Source organism: Lipotes vexillifer, unplaced genomic scaffold, assembly GCF_000442215.2.
Source record: "Lipotes vexillifer unplaced genomic scaffold, Lipotes_vexillifer_v1.1 scaffold853, whole genome shotgun sequence".
NCBI lineage: Eukaryota > Metazoa > Chordata > Mammalia > Artiodactyla > Lipotidae > Lipotes > Lipotes vexillifer.
Window position 1 is genome coordinate 2,215,890 of NW_006792734.1, and position 24,169 is coordinate 2,240,058.

At 42.3% G+C, this 24,169-nt stretch overlaps 1 protein-coding gene across 1 annotated transcript; it reads right to left on the reverse strand.

The window, feature by feature from the left end:
* Nucleotides 1-1,566: 1,566 nt before the first annotated feature.
* SLC51A (solute carrier family 51 member A) lies at nucleotides 1,567-19,650 on the reverse strand. The gene is made up of 9 exons (XM_007465873.1): nucleotides 19,399-19,650; nucleotides 18,681-18,775; nucleotides 6,644-6,798; nucleotides 5,784-5,857; nucleotides 5,216-5,374; nucleotides 4,555-4,666; nucleotides 4,121-4,267; nucleotides 2,504-2,609; nucleotides 1,567-1,951 (listed from the first exon to the last, which is right to left on the reverse strand). The coding sequence occupies exons 1-9, from the start codon at nucleotides 19,434-19,436 to the stop codon at nucleotides 1,794-1,796; spliced, it is 1,044 nt and encodes a 347-aa protein (XP_007465935.1). The 5' UTR covers nucleotides 19,437-19,650; the 3' UTR covers nucleotides 1,567-1,793.
* Nucleotides 19,651-24,169: the final 4,519 nt, after the last annotated feature.

Here is a 24,169-nt window from a genome sequence, read left to right on the forward strand (position 1 = left end):
AGCCAAAGACCATTATCTTGCTGAGGCTTGGGTAAGAAGCTTGGGGATGCAAGTAGGGTGAAAATCTTGAATGAGAGAAAAAATTTGAGGGAGGTCAAGAGAGCTTTTGACCTTTTCTGATCACTGATAACTTCCTAGGCAGCACCTGAGTTACATTTTTCTTACTTTTGACCACACAGCTGTCCAGGCAGTCTTTGAATATTCCCTCCACAATGGTTCTTCACAGTGATTTTTATTCTGTTTCTTGATGTATGGGTAGCTTTTGTTTTTCTGGAGCTCATTGCCTTTTTAATCCTGTTCCAGACCCTATATCTAAAATCTTTCCAAATCAAGTATACTTCACTGCTTTTGTTTAATTCCCTAAAAGCCATAGCTTTTACATTTTCTGTCAGCACAAACTATCACCAGAAGTTGAATCAGTACAGGTAGGAAAAGAGCTCCCTTAACAATGTTTTTAGCTAATGGTATTTTTTTTAAACCTTACCAATATAAGTATTTTTAAAGTTATATTTTTCAAGGTCATGCAATGATTGTTCTTGTTTCCTCTCACAGAATAGACTGTCATGGGATAAAGAGTGGTCCCTAGCTATTATTTTTCCAAGTAAGTAGAACATGTTCCTGGGATTATACTATTAAATGTTAATTTTCTTTAAAACAAAGGAGAAAGATACTCTGCCAAAGTTTAATGTTAGTATTCAGATTGGGGTAGAGAACAAAAGTACTTGGTTTAACATTAGGATGACTCCAGTTGTGTTTTTTTCAGCTTCCAAGTGGGCTTTCCCACCCTTAGGGAGGCACTGACTGCTTTGAACACAGAGACTTGATTGGTTGAGTTGTTTTATATTGAGGATCCTGAACAGAAAGAGTCTTGGAAAAAAATTCTGGCCTTGGCATGAATGTTGGCCCCATCATCAGTGCCGGTGTCCGCAAAGACGTTTTCCTCAATTGGTGTTCAGTATATTGTTTTCCTGTCTGAGTGTTATTAAATTGTTCAGTTATTTTGGCTTTTGTCATTAGCCAAATAAAGGAAAAGTGATTTTATGTAATATTCCATTTTCTGTGTTTTTGACCTTGTATACATGTGTATGATATGTTTTATGTATTTGGGGCTTTTACCTGTACTATCAATTCCTTTGCTTTTGCATCCTAATTTGGGGGTTTTACCTGTATGATCATTTCCTTTGCTTTTGCATCTTAATTTGTCTCTCCATAATAACTCCATGACCATATTATCGGGATTCCTTTTGCTGCTTGGTACAGAAGACTAAAAAAGCCATTGTCCCACAAAGGGAGGCTGATCCAGATCTCCCAGGTCTAATGTCATCAGTGCCCTACTGACACATCTGTAAGGGAAAGAACACCTTTCATCTGTTCTTCAGAAGCCTGGTTTCTTTGAGAGTTTGGGCTCATACTATTTTGCCTGGCTGAGTTCTATTCCTGTTATTATACCAGTAAAACTATCACATACTCTTCCCCCTTTCATTTGCTTTGGGAAACCTCAGAGAAACCTTTTAATATACAAGCTTTATGGGCTAATAGTGGCACACACAGAGGCAATGTGCCCAGTTGTAGAACATCAAACTCCATCCTGTTTGTTTATTTATAAAACTTAAAATATCTTCCTCAGGCAAGATCCAAAACAATTTCATCCTATTGCATAGTTCACATTTGTCTCTACAGTCAAGTGTATACCATTAGCCAGCTTGCTCTGACAATGGAATCCATCCCCATTTGGTCAAAGCTGAGGAACAGTAAAGAAATCTTGTGCCCATCTAATGAGTGCAGTGTCTCTTTCATTGTCCAAGCAATCCACCTCCAGCTTTGAGGTTCAAATCCAGGTTTGGAGAAGAGAAAGGTTCATATCCAACTCTGTTGTCTTTCCTTCGGTAGTATATTCGTGTCAGCACAGTTATCAGAAAAGTCTCCAGGATGAGGAGGTGGCAGTTCATCACTGCAGCATGGGGCAAAATATAATGTAGGTTATACTAACTTATAGAGGTGTTATACCACTAGCAGCCTTGGCATATGAGTTGAACAACACTTTCTCCAATTTGTCCTCAAACCAGGACCTAGAGATACTAAGTTGTCACAAGTAACATAGCAGGTTAATAGTAGAGCCAGAACCAGAACTTGGCCCTCTACCTCCTGCAATTTGAGGCTAGCACTAAACATTTCTTTTGCATGTTTCATCAGCATGACTTCTGCTTCCTAACCACACCCATTGCTCTGCCTGGAGCTGAGGGTTGAACCCATGGCTTCCTGGGTTGGCCATCAGGGCTGGCCTCAAGCTGTGGGATTGCAGCTCTCCTCTGTGTGATCAGAGAGGTCATAGTCTGCTTAGAGCTTCTGCTAGATTTCTTGCAGGTTCCTTTCTCAGTATTCTGAGCAGAACATTCTGAGTATTCTGAGATTGGCTGGCCCAACTTTCGTTCTGATTCCCTCTCCTCCCTGACCTCCCCCTCTTGCCCATCCTGGAATAGAATAGGAGCTCCTACGTGCTCACCTTGAGACCTGATTTTAGAAGAAAAGGGAGGCGAACAAGCAATCTGCCCACCGTTGGCCAAGACTGAGAAGATGGATGGCTGCAGGGCAGTCAGGATAAGGAGAACCTGCAGGAGAGAAAAGAGAAGTGAGGGTAGGGGCTCAGCATCTCCAGCACTGAGGCTGGCTGGCCCACTGCTGTGTTTGAGATGTGTCTTGTACTTGCCCTCTCTGAGTACACTTTTCTGAAGCACAGCCTCTTCAGGGCAGACTTGGCTTTTCTAGGCTTCCCCACAATAATCATGGGCAGGCTCGGCAATCACAAGGCTTTTACCCACTAGCCTGACCCTAAGTGCTTCTGGGGCCCAGATCCTTTCTGTGCCCCTTCAGTCCCTTACTCCATTTTAGGCTCTTCTGTCCTCTGTCTTCCTCTGGACCCTCCAATTCTACCTACTATGTGCCTGTAAGCGGCACCTGCTTAGATCAAATGAGAATTTATGTGAAATCACTCTGTTAACTGTAAAGGAGTCATTGTGCCTTGGGAATAGGAGAAGGGCCCAGCAAGGAGACAGAAAGAATGAAGTGAGAAGGGAAACAATATTGGGCTAGAAGTCACTGCATTTGGTGGAAAGGTTATCTCTGGGCTTAGAGAATGGAAAGTGTAAAAAGTAAACAAACGTGAGTTTTAGAGAATTGTCAGAAAAGATGTGAAGATGAAGAGGCAGTGTGATAAGAAGAGATGTGGGTCTGGGAGTAGACAGATCTAGGTTTAAATTCCAGTCCCATCCCTTATGAGCCTTTGAACAAGCCCCATAACATCTCAGTTTCCTCATTTGTAAAACAAACAAATTATAGTGAAGTTAAATGTAATTAATGTATGAAAAGTGCCTAGTATGTGGTATAGACACTCCATAGTTGTAGCTGTGATAATGCTGATGTTTCTGGTGGTGATGAATTGCAGGTATTTAGAAGTAATGGGTAGTAAAGAAGAGAAAAAAGCAAAGGTATAAGAAATTAAGGTTTGATAATACATGTTGTTATGGGTTGCATTGTGTCCCTCAAAAAGATACTTTGAAGTCCTAACCCTTAGTACCTCAGAATGTGGCCTTATTTGGAAAAAGCATCATTGTTTTGGTAACTAATTAGACATAATTAGTTAAGATGCGGTCATACTGGAGTAGGGTGGGTCCTTCCTTATTCCAATATGACTGATGTCCTTATAAGAAAAGAGACACAAGACACAGACACATGAGGGGAGAATGCCATGTGACATGCCAGGGATGCCAAGGATTGCTGCAAACCATCGGAAGCCAGGAGTAGTCAAGGAAGGGTTCTCCCCCACAGTTTTCAGAGGGAACATGGGCCGCTGACATCTGGCCTCCAGAACTGTGAGACAACACATTTCTGTTGCTTTAAACCACCCAGTTTGTGATATTTTGCTACAGCAACGCTTGGAAACTATTAAAGCACAGAAAAGCAAAAACTGGGAAAGGGCAGGGATTCTTTTCCAAATCTCACAGGAAACCTAAGGCTTAAGAAGATTCCCAGACCCACTTTTATCCTTTATTAGTCTCAGCTCCTAACCCCTATTATTTGTGGCTCATTACTAACCATCTTTTCTCTCCCAGGGTATAGTTACCTGGAACAGAACAAATTTGGCTCCTATGTTCTGCTCGCCCAGGTGCAGCTTGGCTTGACGAAAAAGGATGCCCAGGGCCCACAGAGCTGACAGGGTGGACACACCAAGGAAAACGTTGATCCATAGAGCTGTGCTCTTCTCCGAAATCTGGTGGCAGGCCAGAAAGTAGTCAATGAGGAAGCAAGCCCTTTTCTCCTTTTATTTCCCCTCTCCCATGGTGGGAAAGGTAAAAAAGCCCCAAAGCCTTGACCCCTTCCCATTTCTTCTCTCCCCATCAGAGTCCCTGAGCCTCTACTTTTCCACAGCCACCCTGTCCCTGGGGCTACCCCATTCCTGGGGCCCTGAATTAGAGGATATTGGCTCCAGCTATTCCTTCTAGAGCTCAAAGGTATTTAATGAATCTTGGCCTCCGCTGCCCCTTACTCCTGACTTACATCTGCTGGGTCATAGATGCCATCAGGGAGGAGAAACAGGCCCACCAGGCTCAGTGTTATCTTGAAGAAGACATACTGGAAGGGGCCCAACATCAGCAGCTGAAGCTTGTTCCTGAAGTGGGAAGAGGGTTAGGAACATGGACCCACAAACCACCCACCCCAAAAAGACCTTCCAGCTCCCTCACCGGGCTCCGCCGTCATAGACATCAACGTGGTCAAATGGATGGGGACTTCGGAAGAAGCCAGAATGTTGAGAGCGTTGGGAACCCTCCTTCTTGCCTCCCACTCACCTTCAGACCAGAATGCTGCCTTTGAGTAAGAACTGAGTGTTGACCCCAACCTCATTAACCGAAGTAGACGGAAGGGGAAAGTAAATAGTCCAAGATCCAGTTTGCTCTGTGTGGTAAAGTTTGTAGGGGACAGTAAGCTTAAGTGATGGGAACTTCGGAGTTCTCCTTCCTCTGCTCCCCTTACCCCTGCGTGGGTGCCAAGTGTGTGGACCCTGGCTGCGGGATGCCCACCCTTTCATCACTGGCTTTGTTCCATAAGAGCCTAATTCCATGAGGCTTGAAGCAGGGCTGAGAGAGCCAGCAGAGGCTCTTGGGAGAGTGCAGGAAGAGGCTAACCTGTTCTTCCAGGCGGCCTCCCCCTCCCACCTTACCTGGTGAGCATGAGTTGTGGGCAGCAGGGGCAGCAGCAGCAGCAGGGGCCTGTGTGGATCATCACTGGGGTGTCCTTCAGTGTCCTTACTACTGCCTCCTTCCCACCAAAGCCTTCCACCATGACCTGCATCAGCAGGTAAAAGCACATCGCATAAAACCTGGAGTTGGGGGAGAGGTGGGTCTGAGAGTACACAGAAGGGGAGGTGGCAGCAGCTGATAGGACAGCCCTTCCTGCCAAAGAAAAACAGACTGCAAAGGGGCCGGGGGAGGTGGGGCTTCCTGAGGGGATCAGGTAGGGGCTAGGTGTTTTGAGTGTGTGACCCAAGAGGAAGTGAGAGAGAGGACAGGGTGAGAAGAGGGCAATTTCAGGCTGTGGGAATGAAATGGTGCCTGAGGATGAACTGGAAGTTCAAGGGCTGTATTTGTGATCAGTTGGTTTGCACGGATTTATGGAAGGGATAGGGGATAAAAGAAGACACGGACTCTGGAGTCCTGGGGTTGAGGGGAGCAGAGTGGGGGACCCCAGAAGGATATCCAGTTCAGCTGGGGGCAGGGCAGGACACTCACGAGGTTATGGCCATTTCCACGAGCATGAGGGCACGAGGGATCCAGAGACCAAAGCAGCAGAACACAGACACTATCTGCTTGGAGAAGAGCAAGGAGCTGGTTAGGGCAAGGAAGGAGGCTTCGTGCTCACCTTTTACAACAAGGGCTCAAGGAAGCAAAACCTAAACATTTGAGGCACCATTACTTCAAAGTGACCAGCTGGAAAAATAACTAGTTAAAGTGACCTTGAGTCAGGGGGCTCTTTTGAAGACTATCTCAACTTATATCACTGGGGTAAGAGTAAGTCAGTTCATCTGTAAGATGTTATTAGAGCATCTGATGTCTTGAGATGGCCCAGGCAGATGTCATCTGGCAGGAAAGGACCTCAAGGGCTTTGTTCTTCTCCCCAAACAGACAGAGCTCACCACATGGAAAGAGAAGTCCCATTTTATGACCTGGGAACATGCCAAAGACCTATCTAATAGCTGTGGGAGCGAGTTAAAAAGACCTATGACATAAGGGTAGAGTGAGCATGACCGCATGGGAAAAGGAAAAGGTTCTTTTCCTCCTACCCTCTGAGGAACAGGAAGTTGGTGTGTCCAAGGAGGCTTGCAATATTGTAGCAGGGGAGTAGCGAGTGAGGCTGCCGGTGGGCTGAGAGGGTTCTTCAGCTGTTTCTGTGGCTCTGAGATATTTCAAACGCTCCATCCCACTGCCTGTTGACCTTCCAGGCATGGGGTCCTGACTGCAGATATCAGACTAAAACCCTCACCCTAAGGTGGTAGAGGAAGGCAACTTGAATTGTTGAGTTTAAAGGAATCCTCAAGATGGACCCTGCCTCCCCTCCAGTCCCTCCCAAAAGGCAGCTACAGGGCCCTCACCGTGGGCGCAGAGCTGCTCCAGAGCAGAGTCTTCCTCTTGATGGGGCAGTAAGTGTTCTTGTATAGGTAGACAGCATCCTCCAGGAAGATGGCGACTGAGCCCAGGGCAAGCAAGGTCATGATGACTGTGAGAGAAATTTCCACAGGGCCCGATGCTAGAGTTGAGAGGGGAGACTCCAGTGAGCTGAAGATCAGGACTGAGGAGCAGAAGATGTGGGCTTTCTCATGTGGATCTAAATTGCTTTACCATATCTAGAATGACCTGGTCTAGGCCCCCTCATGCAGAATATGGGCTATTTCTTAGATCTAGAGTATCCAACATGTGACTAAGAAATAGTCATTCTTCTGCATTCATGAGAGACTAGACCAGATAATTCTAGGTATGGTAAGGCTTATCTGAACCAGGATATAGACACCAAACAAGTTTGTACATAATTAGCAAAAGTTCTAAATTAGGAGGTCAACAGGGCTTATTCAGTTTTCTATTTCTGTGTCAGGTGTTTTGCTAGCAGAACAGGGACCAATTAACATTATAATTAAAGCAGAATATAACTCTTGATTTACTTTAGAGCTGTTTAAATTTGATTTCAAAAATTATGTCACAAAACTGGGACATAGGAAGGGACTTTAACAAAAGAAATGGATATGAGTAAAGACTCCAAGGACATATGACCCACATTGGCCTCACACTTAGTCTTACATTAAATGTGGCCCAGTAGCTCTCTTTAGTGTTTATTGAAATCATTTGAGGAGCTGTTAAAAAGTAGCTGTCCAGGCCCTATCCGCATAGATGCTGTTTCAACAGATCTGGAACAGATCTGGGATGGACCCAGTAATCCACATTTTAAACAAGCTCGCCTGATAATGGTCAAAGGATAACAAACAATTTTTCAACAAACACCAGTGAAGCTCCTCTGGCCTCACCATTGCTAACAGGAAAACATTAATAGAGTCACAATATTTGTTTCTGAACATTTTCTAACCAATTAGTTTTAAACAAAGCGTTCTGTGTCCTCAGTGACTAAGCCTGGACCCTCATGTATCTAAGTCTCTTCCCTAGTTGGCAGACTCCTTCCTTTCAGCCACTTAACTGGCTAGATGACAGATGAAGTGGGGGAAGACTGTCAGAGTCCAAGCCACTGTCTTATTACATTGGGAGTAAAGTATGAGGAAGGCATTGGCTGGTCTGCTCTATGTTTTGGTGACTGAGGGCAGCTCAGGCAGAGATATTACTGCTGACACCAAAACAGGGAGGAAGGAGACCATACCAGAGTAAAGACTTAAGTTGTCATCTGGGTCATTCATACCTGGCGGCACCACAAGAAGCAACCAGGACAAAGGTGAATTTGTCAAAAAATATGTTGATCCTGGTTGTTCTTATTTCAGGGCACACGTTTTTCTCTCTGTTTCTGTTTACTTTATCCAAGAGGCCCTTTACCTCTGACCACAGTTAGGTCTGTGATCAATCCAGAGGACCTGCCATGGGGAAGGTGGCTCTTGGATTCCAGGTCCCAAGGTGTACTTCTGAAGTCAGTAGTAAGCTTTTCCTTTCTATTACAGACCTCAAAAGGCAGGACTGTGCTATTTTTCTTCCCTCCTCCCCATTCCTGCCTCCACCCCGCCTCCACTTAATTAGGGTACAGCCCTCTGGGTGACCAAATTACTGGCTTGGCATTGCTGTTGCTGTTTAACTCTGTTGCCTCTTTCTCAATTACCTCTACAGATATTGCTCCAGTAGGCTCTGCTAATTTTAAACATTAAGAAAACAAAACAAAACAAACAACCAAAAGCCAAAAAACACCTGGTTGCAGTCCTTTATTAAAAAGAGACTTTACCTTCCTTCCTTGAAACTTTAAAAATATAAACATCATGGGGGTGGGGTTGGGGGCTGACAAAATTTTACCCTTATACAATAAAAATGTGGATTTAAAACAATTATGATTGTTTTATCATGAGATACACATAAAGCCTTCCATATATCAAAATAATTCCAGATAGATTAAAGAGATAAACCTTTAAAAATCAAACAGGGAAAATTGAGAGAAAGAAAAGAAAAGAAAGAATTGTATCTGCATCAAGACTTTGGAGAGGGAAGACCTACCTAAGCTTAGGTGTAATCCAAGAAATCACAAAGAGAATGATGGTCAAATTTGACATAAAGAGTTTAAACTTCTGAATGTTAAAAAAATATATAGGCAGCAAACAGACTGGGGGGAGAGCATTTTTAATAAATGTGTACACAAGTTTAAAATTTTTATTATGTAAAGAAAATAACAAAAACAGAAGGCTCTTGCAAATGGGAAAATGATACTAACACAGTTCAGGAAGTGGGAAAATAGTCAATCTGCCTAGCAGCCAGAGAAGAGCAAAATAACAGTAATATATTATTTTTTGCAAAATAACAGTAATATATTATTTTTTGTTTTATTTAGAGATAATGTTTCTAATATTATTAATAGCCCTACATTTAAAAAAAACGTAAATGTCCAACAATACTGAAATTATTATGTAAACTACTCAATAGAATATTATGCAGGCATGAAAAATTTGTGCATACCATAAAAAAATCTTTGCAAAGACTATGTACTAATATTTTTAAAAAGTGTTAACACTGTTTTAAAAAACAGAAAAACTTATTAACAGATCCACACATTTATGGTCATCAGATTTATGACAAAGGCTTCACTACAATTCAGGGGGAAAGGATTCTTTCTGAGAAAGTGCTGGGTTAATTGCATCTCATTTAATATGCAAAGTGATAAAAGAGAACACTGACCCCTCCCTCACATCATACAAAAATACCTAAATGTGAAAGTTAATAAAGTTTTTAGAAGGAAACAGAGAAGTATACCTTAATGACTTTGAGATAGGCAAAGATCCTTTTAAAATAGGACACAAAAGCACTAATCATAAAGAAAAAAAATTGATAAACTGGACTTCCTTAAAATTAAGAATTTCCATTTGACAAAGAAAGCCATTAAGACAATGAAAGGGCATGCTCAGACCGAGAGAAGATATTTGCAATACAAATACCCAACAAAAGACTCGTATCCATAATATATAAAGAATTCCTATCAGAAAGAAAAAGAACACAATTTTTAAAAGTGAAAAGGACCTAAACAGTAACTTTTCGAAAGAAGATATCCAAATGCTCAAGAAGCATAAAAAGGTGTGAAATATTAATAGTCACTGGGGAAATACAAATGTGAGGTGCCATTATATACCCACCAAAAGGGCTAGAATTGCTTTTAATTTTAATCATCCTTTGACCAATGATTCTAAGTGCTGGTGAGGATGAGGAACAATTGGAACTCTCACACATTGCTGTTGGAAGTGGTGCCACCACTTTGGAAAACAGTTTGGTAGTATCTATTAAAGCTTAACATACACCTACCCCGCAACACAAAAATTTCACTCACGGAAACATATTTAATAGAAATGAGTGCCTTAATCACCAGAAGAATGTTCAGAGCAGCATTGTTCATAATGGCCAAAACTGGAAACAGTCCACATGTTCTTCAACAAGAATACAGATATGGGCTTCCATGGTGGCGCAGTGGTTAAGAATCCGCCTGCCCAATCAGGGGACATGGGTCTGATCCCTGGTCCACGAAGATCCCACATTGCCGCGGAGCAACTAAGCCCGTGCGCCGCAACTACTGAGCCTGCGCTCTAGAGCCCGCAAGCCACAACTGCTGAAGCCCGCGCGCCTAGAGCCCGTGCTCCGCAACAAGAGAAGCCACCGCAATGAGAAGAAGCCTGCGCACCACAATGAAGAGTAGCCCCCGCTCACCGCAACTAGAGAAAGCCCGCGCGCAGCAACGAAGACCCAGTGCAGCCAAAAATAATAAAAATAAAAATCATTGCCTTTTACTGTATGTAATTTATGACTAAAACAAACAAATCTTTATGTGAACAAAGCAGAATGCAAAATTAGCAAAGGGAATTTCCCTGGCAGTCCAGTGGTTAGGACCTGGTACTTTCACTGCCAGAGGCCTGGGTTCAGTCCCTGGTAGGGGAACTAAGATCCTGCAAGCTGCGTGGTGTGGCCAATAAATAAATAAAAATAAAAAATAAAAATAAGTAGCGTGGTAAAATTATAACCATGTTTAAAGGATTTGGGGAGAGAAAGGTAGAAAAGAGTTGATGGAAAGAGTGGGGCCCTAATATCTTTATCATATAAAATGGAAAGTGAAGAAGTACTGTCCATAGTTGGCAGAATCAGAAAGAAAATATAGGTATAGTATATACAGCTGTACAGATAACCAGCTAAAAATATTGACATAACTATGTGGAAAGAGTGGAAGAAGTTTGGTGCTAAGTGAATTAAATTTTCATGTATTATAGAGGCAGCTACAGATAATGTCCAAAATTGATACCACAGGAAATAATGGTAATTTGAAGGTAACTATCAGAATAATCATCAGCTAAAAAAGGAGGATGAAGATTAGAAACGAGAGGACTTCCCTGATGGTCCAGTGGTTAAGACTCTGTGCTTCCATTGCAGAGGGTGTGGGTTTGATCCCTGGTCAGAGAACTAAGATCCTGCATGCCGCATGGCATGGCCAAAAAAAAATTTTTTTTTAAGAAAAAAATGAGAATAAATAGGGCAGGGGATAGTTGATTTTCTTTAGTAGCCTTTTTGTACTATTTAAATTTTTAACACATGTTCATGTGTTACTTTGATAAAATAAAAACATTAAAAAATCATTGCCTAGAAAAAAGCCTAGAAATTAATTAACAATGCTGTCTTTGAGTGATGATACTGTGGGTGGCTTTTGTCCTCTTTCTTTTCCAATTATTCTATAATGAATACGTATCTTATAACAAAAAGATTTTTTTAAACACATACTTTGCCAAACATAGAATGACATGAAAAAATTCATATGATGTCATGCTTATAAAAACAGGACATAAAATTGTAGTATAGTATGATTTCCACTAATGTTAAATAAAAGCATAGAAAACAGAACTTATGCTATGATATTTGCAGTGCTGGTCTTGAGTGGTGGGACCATACATGACTGTTTCTCTTTTCACTTTTCTCTATTTTCGTACTGACTTCATTGAATTATTTTTACAATAGAAATATTTAGTTTTAAAAAATGCGGACAAAATGTAAAGTCCAGATAGGCAGAAACAAAAGTTACTTCAGTAGATTTCTAAAAACCAGCATCCATTGTTGGGAAGGGGCATACCCCTGCTGGCTTCTCCTTGTGGGATTCCCCCACCCCCTACTTGCCTCTTGTCCTCATCAGCTCACTGAGAGCTGAGAGTGGAAACAGCCCTTCCAGAAGCCAGCAAGTGTTAACTGTCCTTGACTGTTCCCCCTCCTTGAAAATGTCCCTCCCCTTGACCCCCAGAACCACAGTTCTCCTGGTTCCTCTCCTGGTCTCTGACCCTAGGTCTCTTCTACTGATTCCTCATGCTCTCCCGCACCCTGCGTTCTCCAAACTCAATCGCTGCCTCTCGCCTCTTCTGTTTATCGATGTTTAGGATTTCCCTACCACTCCTCAGCCTCCCAACAACCACCTGATCTGTTTCCACCTCAAGAACCTTACAGTACTCGGCTTCTGTCTGTTTGTCTTTCCTCCCTGAGCTCCCTGTGGCGGGCTCCTTCCTATCACTGAGCTCTCTGCTCAAACCCCCCTCCTCAGCCAGCCTCCCTTGAGCGTCCAGTGTGGTGTTACCTCCTCTCTCCCAAGCTGCCCCCCAACAGTTAGGTTATTTACATATTTATTTACTTGTTTGTTGTCTATCCCCATCGGAGTGATGGTAGTATAAACTCTGTGAAGGCAGGGATTTTGTCAGGCTTGTTTTCTGTTCTATCTCCAAGTGCATGGAACAGTAACTGTGACTATTTGTTGAATGAAAGAAATGACCCCATGAGAATTCTTATTGTCATCTCCATTTTGTAGGTTTTTTTCAGGAAACTAGGCTTAGGGATTTGAGCACCTCACCCATGGTCACACAGCCTGGAAGTGATGGAGCTGGGATTTAAACCCAGGGGTTCCTGACCCTAAGTCCATTCTCTTCACCATTACACATGCTGACTCTTGGTGTGTGTTCACATAGCTATGGAAGGAAATGTGGAGTGATATAAACAATCAAATGCAGCCCTAAGGTTGCTTAAGTTGATGAAGGTGGAGGTGAGGCATATTCCAACTGTTCAATATGGAAGTGCTTTTGCAGTTTCTTGTATCTGCTGGCTTTGGTGCTCTATTCTTTCTCATACTTGCAGCATCTACTGGCCATTGTATCCACTTACATAGCGCAAAATATGAGAGGGAGAACTTCCTTAGCGTCCATAGCCCGACACCACTACTCTACTTCAAATTCATCTATCTTCTTGGAAGATTGTCCTCTATCTTTTTTTTTTTCCTGCATCTTAATAGATATTATGGAACAAAAGTATCCAGTGGCACAAGGATCTTTGGAAACACTTTAAACAAGGTTAAGAATGTTTCTTTCCTGTGGAGTATACCAAGTTTTAAATCTGATTTGTATTGTTAATTTCCAAAAGGAGGTTACAGAATATAGCTTTTGCAAAACTTATTTTTCTACAGGCTCTGTTTTCATGGAGCTCTCCTTGGGATTAGTATTCCAAAGAACACGTTTTGGGAAATGCTTGTCTAACTCACCTGTTTGAATACAATTATACCTTTAGCAACTAGCAAATTTCCCACTGTATCTGTAACAGTGAAGATTACTTTTTTAAATAATGAAAACAATATAAGAACATTAAAACTTTGAAAAAAGAGTATCACCATAATCCTAGCTAGTTCCTAGCCAAAAATTATTGTCATTTTTGCATAATGTATTTCCATGGAAGTTAAGAGCATAGGCTCTGAATTCAAAGTAAAATTCCATTTACTCCTTGCTCTATAATCTTGGGCAGGTTATTTATCCTCCAATTAAACCTCTTAGCATGGAATGTAGTATTTGCTCAGTAAAAACTTGCTTTAAAAAAGCATCCTGTTATATGTATAACTGATTCACTTTGTTATAAAGCAGAAACTAACACACCGTTGTAAAGCAATTATACTCCAATAAAGATGTTAAAAAAAAAAAAAGGCATCCTGGTTAAAGTTCATACATATTGTATTACTGCAATCATACTGTAAAATTTTGCATTCTATTTTTTTCATCTAACATTTCATCACAGTCTGTCAAAAATTATTTTTTATAATTATTTTTAAAATTATAAAGATTTAAAAAATAAATATAGTAATAGAGCAAATATTAATATATCCATAATCCATTTTAAAGAGTGTTACGATATTGCCAACTTTGCTTCAAAAGTTACAGCATCTACTGGCCATTGTATCCACTTACATAGCGCAAAATATGAGAGGGAGAACTTCCTTAGCGTCCATAGCCCGACACCACTACTCTACTTCAAATTCATCTATCTTCTTGGAAGATTGTCCTCTATCTTTTTTTTTTTCCTGCATCTTAATAGATATTATGGAACAAAAGTATCCAGTGGCACAAGGATCTTTGGAAACACTTTAAACAAGGTTAAGAATGTTTCTTTCCTGTGGAGTATACCAAGTTTTAAATCTGATTTGTATTGTTAATTTCCAAAAGGAGGTTACAGAATATAGCTTTTGCAAAACTTATTTTTCTACAGGCTCTGTTTTCATGGAGCTCTCCTTGGGATTAGTATTCCAAAGAACACGTTTTGGGAAATGCTTGTCTAACTCACCTGTTTGAATACAATTATACCTTTAGCAACTAGCAAATTTCCCACTGTATCTGTAACAGTGAAGATTACTTTTTTAAATAATGAAAACAATATAAGAACATTAAAACTTTGAAAAAAGAGTATCACCATAATCCTAGCTAGTTCCTAGCCAAAAATTATTGTCATTTTTGCATAATGTATTTCCATGGAAGTTAAGAGCATAGGCTCTGAATTCAAAGTAAAATTCCATTTACTCCTTGCTCTATAATCTTGGGCAGGTTATTTATCCTCCAATTAAACCTCTTAGCATGGAATGTAGTATTTGCTCAGTAAAAACTTGCTTTAAAAAAGCATCCTGTTATATGTATAACTGATTCACTTTGTTATAAAGCAGAAACTAACACACCGTTGTAAAGCAATTATACTCCAATAAAGATGTTAAAAAAAAAAAAAGGCATCCTGGTTAAAGTTCATACATATTGTATTACTGCAATCATACTGTAAAATTTTGCATTCTATTTTTTTCATCTAACATTTCATCACAGTCTGTCAAAAATTATTTTTTATAATTATTTTTAAAATTATAAAGATTTAAAAAATAAATATAGTAATAGAGCAAATATTAATATATCCATAATCCATTTTAAAGAGTGTTACGATATTGCCAACTTTGCTTCAAAAGTTATTCTTAGAAAAATAAAACATTACAGATGTACCTTAAAGGCCCCTGTATATACCTCCTGGATCCTTTTCACTTCCCTACCTCACCTCCCAGGGCTAACTACTATTCTGAAGTTGAGGTGTATCTTTTCCTCTATGTTTTAATTTTTTTACAATATATGTACATACTCAACATATTATATTGCTTTGCACTAAAAAAATCTATATAAATAGTATTATCCTGTGAAATGCTTTTCCACTCAACATTGTTTTCATGGTTGTTATTATTTTCATTGTGACAAACAAATGCTACCATAAGCATTCTTAAATGTGTCTCCTTGGCATGTACAGGAGAGTTCCTCTATTCAAACACTTAGAATTAGAATTGCTGGGTTGTAGGAGATGAGAATCTTCAGTGTTAAAGGTATCTAATTACTCTTCAAAGTGGTTATACCAATTTGTACTCCCACCAGCAGTCTATAAGAGTTCACAGTTCACCTTAAATTCACCATCACTTGGGATTATCGGACTTTCAATTTTCATCTTTGAGAGAGTAGTGAAATGTTATTTCATTGTTTAACTTGAGGGTCCCTAATTCCTAACAAAACAGATAATCTTTTTGTACCTTTATTGTCCATTTGGGTTTCCTCTTCTAGTATGAATTGTATGATCATCTATTCTATCTAATTTTTATTGGGAAATTTTTCTTATACTGACTAATCATCCTTTGTTGGTTATAAGGCTTGAAAATATCTTCTCCCAGTCTTTGGTTTGGCTTTTAACATTGTTTATAGTGTTTTTAGTTGTACAGAATTTTGTTTGCTTTATGTAGTCAATCTTCAAGATCACTTGTGCTTTCTTGTGTTTTATTTTAGAAATTATTCTCTGCTTCCAACCATAAGGATATCTTTCCATATTTTCTTTTGTAAAAATGTTTGCATTTACATTTAGGTACTTAATCTATCTGGATTAAAGCTATATTGGAGTTATTTTCATGTTTATTTACTTGCCATAGGGACAGGCAATTCTCCAGCATCACTCCTCAAAGAGTCCATCCTGTCCCACTGATGTGTATACCATCCTTTCATATAGCAAGTCCCCAAGTGGCCATGGGTCTATTTCTAGACCCTCTATTTTATTTCATTTTTCTGCTTGTCAGGCCCCTTGTGAAACAGGACGGAAGGGGGCAGGACACAACCTCTAAAAACCATAGCTCTTGAGGACGCGACATAAACTGGTTAGAAACAACTAGGTCCAAGATGGTGGAAGATTCAACTTCCAGTGGACCTTGAGCCTCATTATACACAGATTGTAATATATTAGAATATGCTAAATGACACCCCCACAGGTGCTATGACAGTTTGGAGGCCAACCATAAAAGGACAAAAAATGAGTGGTGCCCCAATTCCTGGAAATCTCTGCCCCTTCCCCAAAATAGTTGGAATAATCCTCCCACTAGTTAGCCTATGAAATTACCCAGCCCACAAAAACTAATCACCCCGTATTTCAGGGCCTCTCGCCTTCTGAGATGTGTCACACTCTGTCTATGGAGTGTGTAGCTCTGTAAATAAATCTACTTCTTACCTATCACTTTGCCTTTCACTGAATTTCTTCTGTGCAGAAGCATAAAGAACCAGGGCTTCAGTTAGTCCTGAGACCAGGTGTGTGATTTCAATGAAAAGACAGTGGGGAACTTCCCTGGAGGTCCAGTAGTTAAGAGTCCTCTCTTCCACTGCAGGGTGCATGGGTTTGACCTCTGGTCGGGAAACTAAGATGTGACATGCCACTCAGTACGGCCAAAAATAAATAAATTTTTTTTTAAAGGAAAAAAACAAAAGTGGGTTCAAGTCCCAATCTGAGTTGTGTGGTTGCAGTTATTACATTATTGCTTTAATTACTCTAGTCTTGATATATAACCCTTAATATCTGGTAGGGCACATACCTTCCTTACTCTTTATCAAAATTGTCTTGGCTTTTCTTGGTCCTTCCCTTCCACAAATAAATGTTTGGATCAGTCCATTAAAAAAAAAAATCGTGTAGGGTGAAAGTTTCAGTAGTTCTTCCAGAATAGTTCTTTCTTAAATGGCATTTAATTTAAGGAATAACAGAGTTTATAAATGAAGGAGGAAGGGGTTTCACCACATCCTCCAATGGGCACCTCTTCCTGACTCTCCTATTTCTGTCAGTGTCATCGCCACTGTCCAGATTCTCAGAGTCATCATTAGAGTTTCTTTTTCCTTCACTTACCTTGTCTAAATATTTACCAGATTGCCTGCTCTTTCTTTGGATTGCCTGTATTTTCCAATCTTCCCTTCCTTTCCCTGACACTGATCTAGCTCAGGTTTTGCCCTTCCTGCTGGGCTGGGGCAATAACCTCCAATTTATACCCCTGATTCTCAAGGCTCTTCTTCCCCAAAGTCTATCTTGATTGCTGATTAATGACCCTGAAACACTATCCAGCCCCTCCCAATCTCAGAGCCCTTGTCCACTCCTTCCGTCTGCGGGATAAGTACAACTCCTCTGCCTGACACTCATCAGGCCCCACCCTACCTGCCCAGCCCTCTCAATTGTCCCCTGCTTCCCCACCTGTAACCTTGACTCTTGCCAGATCCAACTCCTCAGTGTCTGGAGAACCTGCCTGCACCTTCTATCTCCACCCCAACCCCAGCCGTGCCCACCACCGGCTCTCCACTTTCCAACTGCTACCCACTCCAACAGTTCCACTTGGGGACAAGGCAGCTCTCCAGACTACCAGACTCAGAATGGTCTCCCTGCTTTGAGCATCCTTGGTGCTTCTATTTGCACATTTTGTAGCAAAGCAATGTGAGATCCATTTTCATTGTGTAAGGAAGGATTTCCCAATCTCAGCACTATTGACACATTGGCCCAGATAATTCCTTGTCGTGGGGACTTTCCTTTGTTTCCAGGGCAACATTGCTGACCTCTATCCACTAGATGCCGGTAGCACCCTCTAGCTGTGGCAACTGAAACTGCCTCCAGACATTGTCAAAAGTCTCCAGTGGGGCAAAATTGCCTCTGGTTGACAACACTGGTGTGTTGTCCCGCAGTAGGGAAACCAAATAAAATGTGGATGGGAGCCACATTTGCTTTTCAAGATGCTAGGGTCATTTGATTGTCCTGTTTTACGTGTCCAAGGAATAAACAGAGTCCCATCATCTGCCTTTCACTTTCAAAAGCAATTCAGTAATAGGATCTAGTTGGCCAACACTGTCAGAATACTTTTACAGGTTCACCTAAGTTTTCAGAACATTATTCATAATAACCACCCCACTAGAATTGTACAGACCCTCTCCTGAGGAGGATGTTGTGCACACCTCAAGGGCATTCTATGGGGCTTTGGGCACCAGCTTGAGTCCCTGGGTGGCCCTGGGGTCTGAAAAATGCTCCAGACCACTGTCCCCAATTTGAGCTGGGGAGGCCCAACATGCAGCTTTGTCTGTGGGCCATGTTGTCGCGCCTCTCTTTTGGCCTTTTATCTCCTTTAGGAGTTGTTCTTCTCCCAGGTTTTTACCATGACAGACAGACACTGGGCCAGTCATCCTCCCAGGCCCTCCAGGCTGGCTACCTCAGGACCACCTCTCCTCAGCTCCTCTCAGCTCTTCTGACTTCCCCCGGGATGTTCAGTTTTTCCCTCCTTTCAGTTCCCTCTACAGAGGGTCCCTGACTCACCTCTCAGAAGTTGGGCTGCTGTGGGAGGGTGAGAGAAGCAGGCAGAGGGAATGCTGTAATTGGTTTTCAGTACCTCCAGAAGATCTGCCGTGTACCTGGAGAGACACCAGCGTGTGTTCAGAATATGGGGACCTGGGGACGGGGAGGGTAGCAGAAGGGACACCAGCAACCTGACATTCCCTCAAATACTCCTGGGTTCAGGGAGCTTGTCCATCTCCCCTCAAGGCCCTGACTCTTAGAGGGAATGGAGAATTGGCCTGGGTCACTGTGTAAGGCAGGCTGCCACTTAGGCCATGGGTAGGTCTGGCTGCAGTGCTCAAAAAGCCCATAGTCCATTTTCTCCACTTCCGTTGGGGCAGAAGCGCAGAGGTTGGCTAGGGAGAAACAGCAGGATCCCAGAGAAAGAGCGGACCCTTAGTACCAGGAATGGATCTCCAGCTGGTCAGGGCTCTGTGCATGCCCCCCATTGCCCCCACCTCTGGGATCTTTCTCTCCCTGGTTGGGGGCCAAAGCCAAGGCTCTGAAGGATCATACACTCGCCCTACCCCACAGTGTCCCTGAGGACCTTGTGGGATGGCCAGACCATTATTAGTCCTGGGTCATTCTGTGTGCTGGGAGCCAAAGGGCCCTGAGAGGGAGGTAGGGACAGGTCAGAGTGAGAGGGGCCCCTGCTGCTTAGCAACTGGCTCCTGGCTCGGGGCTTGCCTCCCTCACTCACCTGGGATCAAGCTTTATCTGAGTCCTGTCTGGCTCCATTGTCTCCTTTTTCTCTCCGGCTTTCCTTCCCGGCAGGCACTGAGGACCCAGGAGGGACAGGCAGGCGTGGGCCCCGGGGAAGGTGGCTCCTGCCGGCTCTGCTGCCTGCGGAACTGGGCTGTGGGTAGGTGGAGTGGCTGGGTCTTCCCCTCTGGCTCTCTCCCTTCTCAGGCCTCCGTGCCCACAAGCTCCTATCTCAGAGTTCACCGCAGAGGAATTTGATCCCCTCCGCTGGCTGAGTTCCCTGGTTCCTACTCCTCCCTGTCGGTAGGTGTGGCCCCTCCTTCCTCCCTCCCACAAATGCCTCTGGCCGCCCCTTGCCCCCAGCCCACCCTCACCCTCCATCCCTCCTAAGGAAACTTTTAGGGCTGTGGTAGAGACAAAATCCTTGGTCCTCCCGGCAAAACCCCCTGGTCAGCAATCCCCTCTTCCTCAGAATCTGGCTGGAACGCTGGCTCTGTCCCCCTGAAGATGGAAGTTAGGGCTGAGGCCTTGACTGTGTTGGTGCTGTTGGCTTGGAGTGTGGAAGGGAGGGCTAGCCGGGAAGTCCAGACAAGGCCCATGTGGGTTTCCCAAAGCCCAGCCCACAGCATCCTGATGGCAGGCTCATCCAGCCAAACAGCCCCCCACCCACCCCCGAAGATGCAGCAAATGGGGAGTGGGGGAGGGTGTATTTAAGAGGCATAGAGTGAGATTTCTGGGCATTTTGACAGATTCTGAAAAACCGCCAAATTGTTTGCTTCTGAACTATTTTATTGATTGGTGATTTCTCTTCTCTCTCCAAGTAGATTTAAACCTATTTAAGGCCAAGCATAGTACCCCTAAGTTCCCAGCATAGGACCTCACACATACTAAGTGCTCCTTAGAATTGGTTGCATGACTGATAAAATAATAAAATCATAGCAACAGTAGCTAATGTATATTGAGCATTCATGCGCCAGGTGCTGTAGGAATTGCTGCATGTTCCTTATCTCATTTAAACCTTACAATTACTCTTATGAGGTAAATGCTATCTTTATTCCCATGTTACAGATAAGGAAACTGAGGCTCAGAGGGGTTATGACACCAGGTTGGATAGAAAGACATGGAGGTGTGGAGAGAGGCAGAAGGGACCTGTGTCAGGGGCTGTGTTGAGGCTCAGATGAAGTTTTCGATAGTAAAAAAGAGAGAGAAGAAAAAAGGCCCATGAGAGGGTCCAGAGAATCAGTTCTGGGAAGGTAGAGAAATCCCCCCGCTCTGGGCTGGTAAGTAAATACAATCAGAGGAAGAAGTTACTGATGTGGCACCAAGAAGTCTCCCTACTCCTGTCCCACAGCGCCTCAAAATATCTCCTAAGGTTCAAGAAGAGCCCTCTCCCTCTTTCATCCTTCTCCTAAAGTACAGTTCTCTGGACAGGACAATGTAGTGATCCAGGAGTCTCAGGGGCCAGTTACCTCCGAAGGTAGAGGTAAGGGCACAACACATAAGACAAGGGCACTAACCTCCGGAGGGTCAGGCACCTGGGCCCCACCGTAGCAAGGCACAGGCTGACTCAACTTCCTCAACCATTTCCACGGGAGTGTTCCATCCTCCCTGGGTCATTCATCTCTAGCCCGGTGAGAGGCCTTGAGCTTAACCGCCCAGAGCCCTGAACTTTAGACTTCCCTATAGGAGAACACAGTGTGCTGAGGATGTTCTCTGAAACTTCTTTGGGACAGAAATGGGGGGTCGGTGGTGGTGGAGGCAGGAGAGGAGGTTTGAAGAGCAGAAGGGAGTTGGAAAGGGAAGGCTGCTGGGCTGACACTCATGTTTCCGCAGCCGGGCAGCAGGCGCTGGGAGGCCCAGGGGAGACTGGCTAATCCTCAGGATGGATGATGATGGAAGGAAGAATGGCAGGGGGTTGGTGAGAGGGAGGGCTTTAGTGCTGATGTAATACTTCTGTCCGAGCCAAAGTCCCTATCTTCTATACAGTGGGACCCATGGATTAGTTAAGGCAGAACCATCCATAGCTAAGGCGTATCAGGAAGATGAGCTGGACCAGCCAATCAGGTTCTTCTCTTGCTAATATAGGACGGCTAGCTGTCAAACACTGATTTTTAGAATCAAGAGAAACAAATTCTTTGGACTTCCCTGGTGGTCCAGTGGTTAAGACTCCGCGCTCCCAGTGCAGGGGTCCCAGGTTCGAACTAGATCCCGCATGCAGCAACAAAAATCCTGCGTGCTGCAACTAAGACGTGGCACAGCCAAATAAATAAATAAATATTTTTAAAAGTAATAACCTATTAAAGAAAAAGAACGAATTCTTCACTTCATTTTTCTTTTTTTGGGTTTAATTTTCTCCACAAAATCCTATGGTAACATGATAAGACATCTATCACTTAAGTTTGGGCTTTCTCAGTGTAAGGGTAATTTTTGGAAAAAAAAAAAGACCAACCAACCATAAATTTCATCAGTTTTCCCTAGTTCTCCTCAATCATTTGCTATTTATTTATTATTTTTTAAAATACCGTATTTCTTCTTTTTAAAAAAATTTATTTATTTTCTTTATTTCCTTGGCTGTGTCGGTCTTAGTTGCAGCACACGGGATCTTCGCTGAGGCGTGTGGGCTTCTCTCTTAGTTGTGGCGTGCGGGTTTCCTCTCTCTGGTTGTGGCGTATGGGCTCCAGAGAGCATGGGCTCTGTAGTTTGTGGCACTCAGTCTCTCTCGTTGAGGTGTGCGAGCTCAGTAGTTGTGGCGCTTGGGCTTATTTGCCCTGTGGCATGTGGGATCTTGTGAGTGTGTGTGTGTGTAATGTCTTCATATGGCTTGGGTATCATGGTAATATTAACTTCATATAATGAATTAGGAAGTGTTCTTTCTTCTTTCCTATTCTATCCCTTGGAAGAGTTTGAGAAGGGCTGGTGTTCATTATTCTTTAACGTTTGATATAATTTACCAGTGAAGCCTTAGACATTCTTTTTTGAAGAGTTTACCATGTTATCAACCTTATTGATATCCCATTCTTCAATTCTAAGCTGTTTTAGACTAGCCCCTTATTGGTTGATTACTTTTGGGGTCATTTAAATAATATTATCTCTTTAAAAAAAAAACCCAGAATAAATAAATGAACCAAATCAAACCAAAACCAAACAGTTTTGGTTTGGTAACCAAGAGGTTACCAGAGGGTTGGGGTGGGAGGGAGGATGAAATGCGTAAAGGGGATCAACTGCATGTTGATGGATGGAAACTCTTGGTGGTGAACATGCTGTAAGTGTATATACAGGATTGGAAATATAATGTCCTACACATGAAAAGTATATAATGTTAAAACCAGTGTTAACTCAATAAAAATACATTTTTTTTTAATTAAAAAAATTTAAATTGCATTCTAATATAATGCCTATCAACATCATAAGATGCTGCTTCTTTTGCAAGATTTAAAATGTCACTTTGCAATAAGTTTTCCTCGTACCTGTACTTGGCATTGTTTTGCATTGCAGTTGAGATGTAAAAGGAAGATGCTAGTATTAAAGGAAAGGTGATATTTGAGTGGAGCCTCATTTCTCATTCCTTAGTGAATATTTTTGGGTTCTGATGTTTTTGTTTACTACACAACATCATAAGTTTAGGGATTCAGATGATGACAACTAAGAACGCAAAAAGGCTGCTGGATTCTAAAACTACAAACATTGAAATACAGGGTGCTAAATTCAATAAATCAATGAAAGAAAAAGTCCACAAACAAACTCTAGAGATTAGCACATAGGGTGTTTATTAGGGGATGATTTTGGGACCAACACCTGTGGAAGGCAAGGGACAGAAAGGAAAGGGAAGGAAGCAGGGCTGAGCAAAGGGAGAAGTCAATCTGTGGTAAGGGCCTAATAAAAGCCTCAGTCAACTGCAAGGTCACATGGGGGCTAGGATGGCCCTTCAGATTTGTCCTGCACTGGGGCAAGGTGTCTGGGCCTTTATAACCTCATGTTGGACCACTCCTTGGATGCAACCTGCCCCTGGAAGGAGGTGGGACCCTGGGTGAGGCAATTTTCTTTAGGGGAGGCAATCCCCAAAGCTGAGGCTGTTTTCTAGCCACTGGGGGGATAAGATCTTCATTCCTGAAGGGGGTTCTGGGAGGCACCTCATAGTGCTACCCGCAGATCTTAGTGCACGTGAAGAACTTAGTATCTGTCGTAAGAGGGAAAGGAAAGCTTATTTGATAAATGATGCTGGAACAACTGAGTATAAAGACATACACGACTAGATAGACCTTTACCTTGTATCTTACCCTTACATTAATTTCAGGTAGGTTAAAGAGTTAAATGAAAAAGAAAACAAGAAATATAGTTAAATATTTATCAGATAGAAGGAGTTAAATATTTATCCGATAGAAGGAGTTAAATATAGTTAAATATTTATCAGATAGAAGGAGGGGAAAGACATAGAAATAAGGTAAGATGATGCTAAGGAAATGATCCATAGATTTGATTATATAAAAACAACAAAAACTTTATACACTAAATATTGCATGCAAACTTAAAAGGCAAACAATAATTGGGAACATATTTGCAATAAACACGACCAAAATTTTTAATATAAGAGAGCTCCTGCAAATCAGAAAGAAAAACCCAACACTCCCATCAAAAGCACAATGAGATACCATTTCATACCCATTAGGATAGATATTGTAAAAAACAAACAAAAACAAAAACAGAAGAAAACAAAAAGTGTTAGCAAGGATGAGAAGAAATTGGAGCCCTTGTCCATTGCTAGCAGGAAT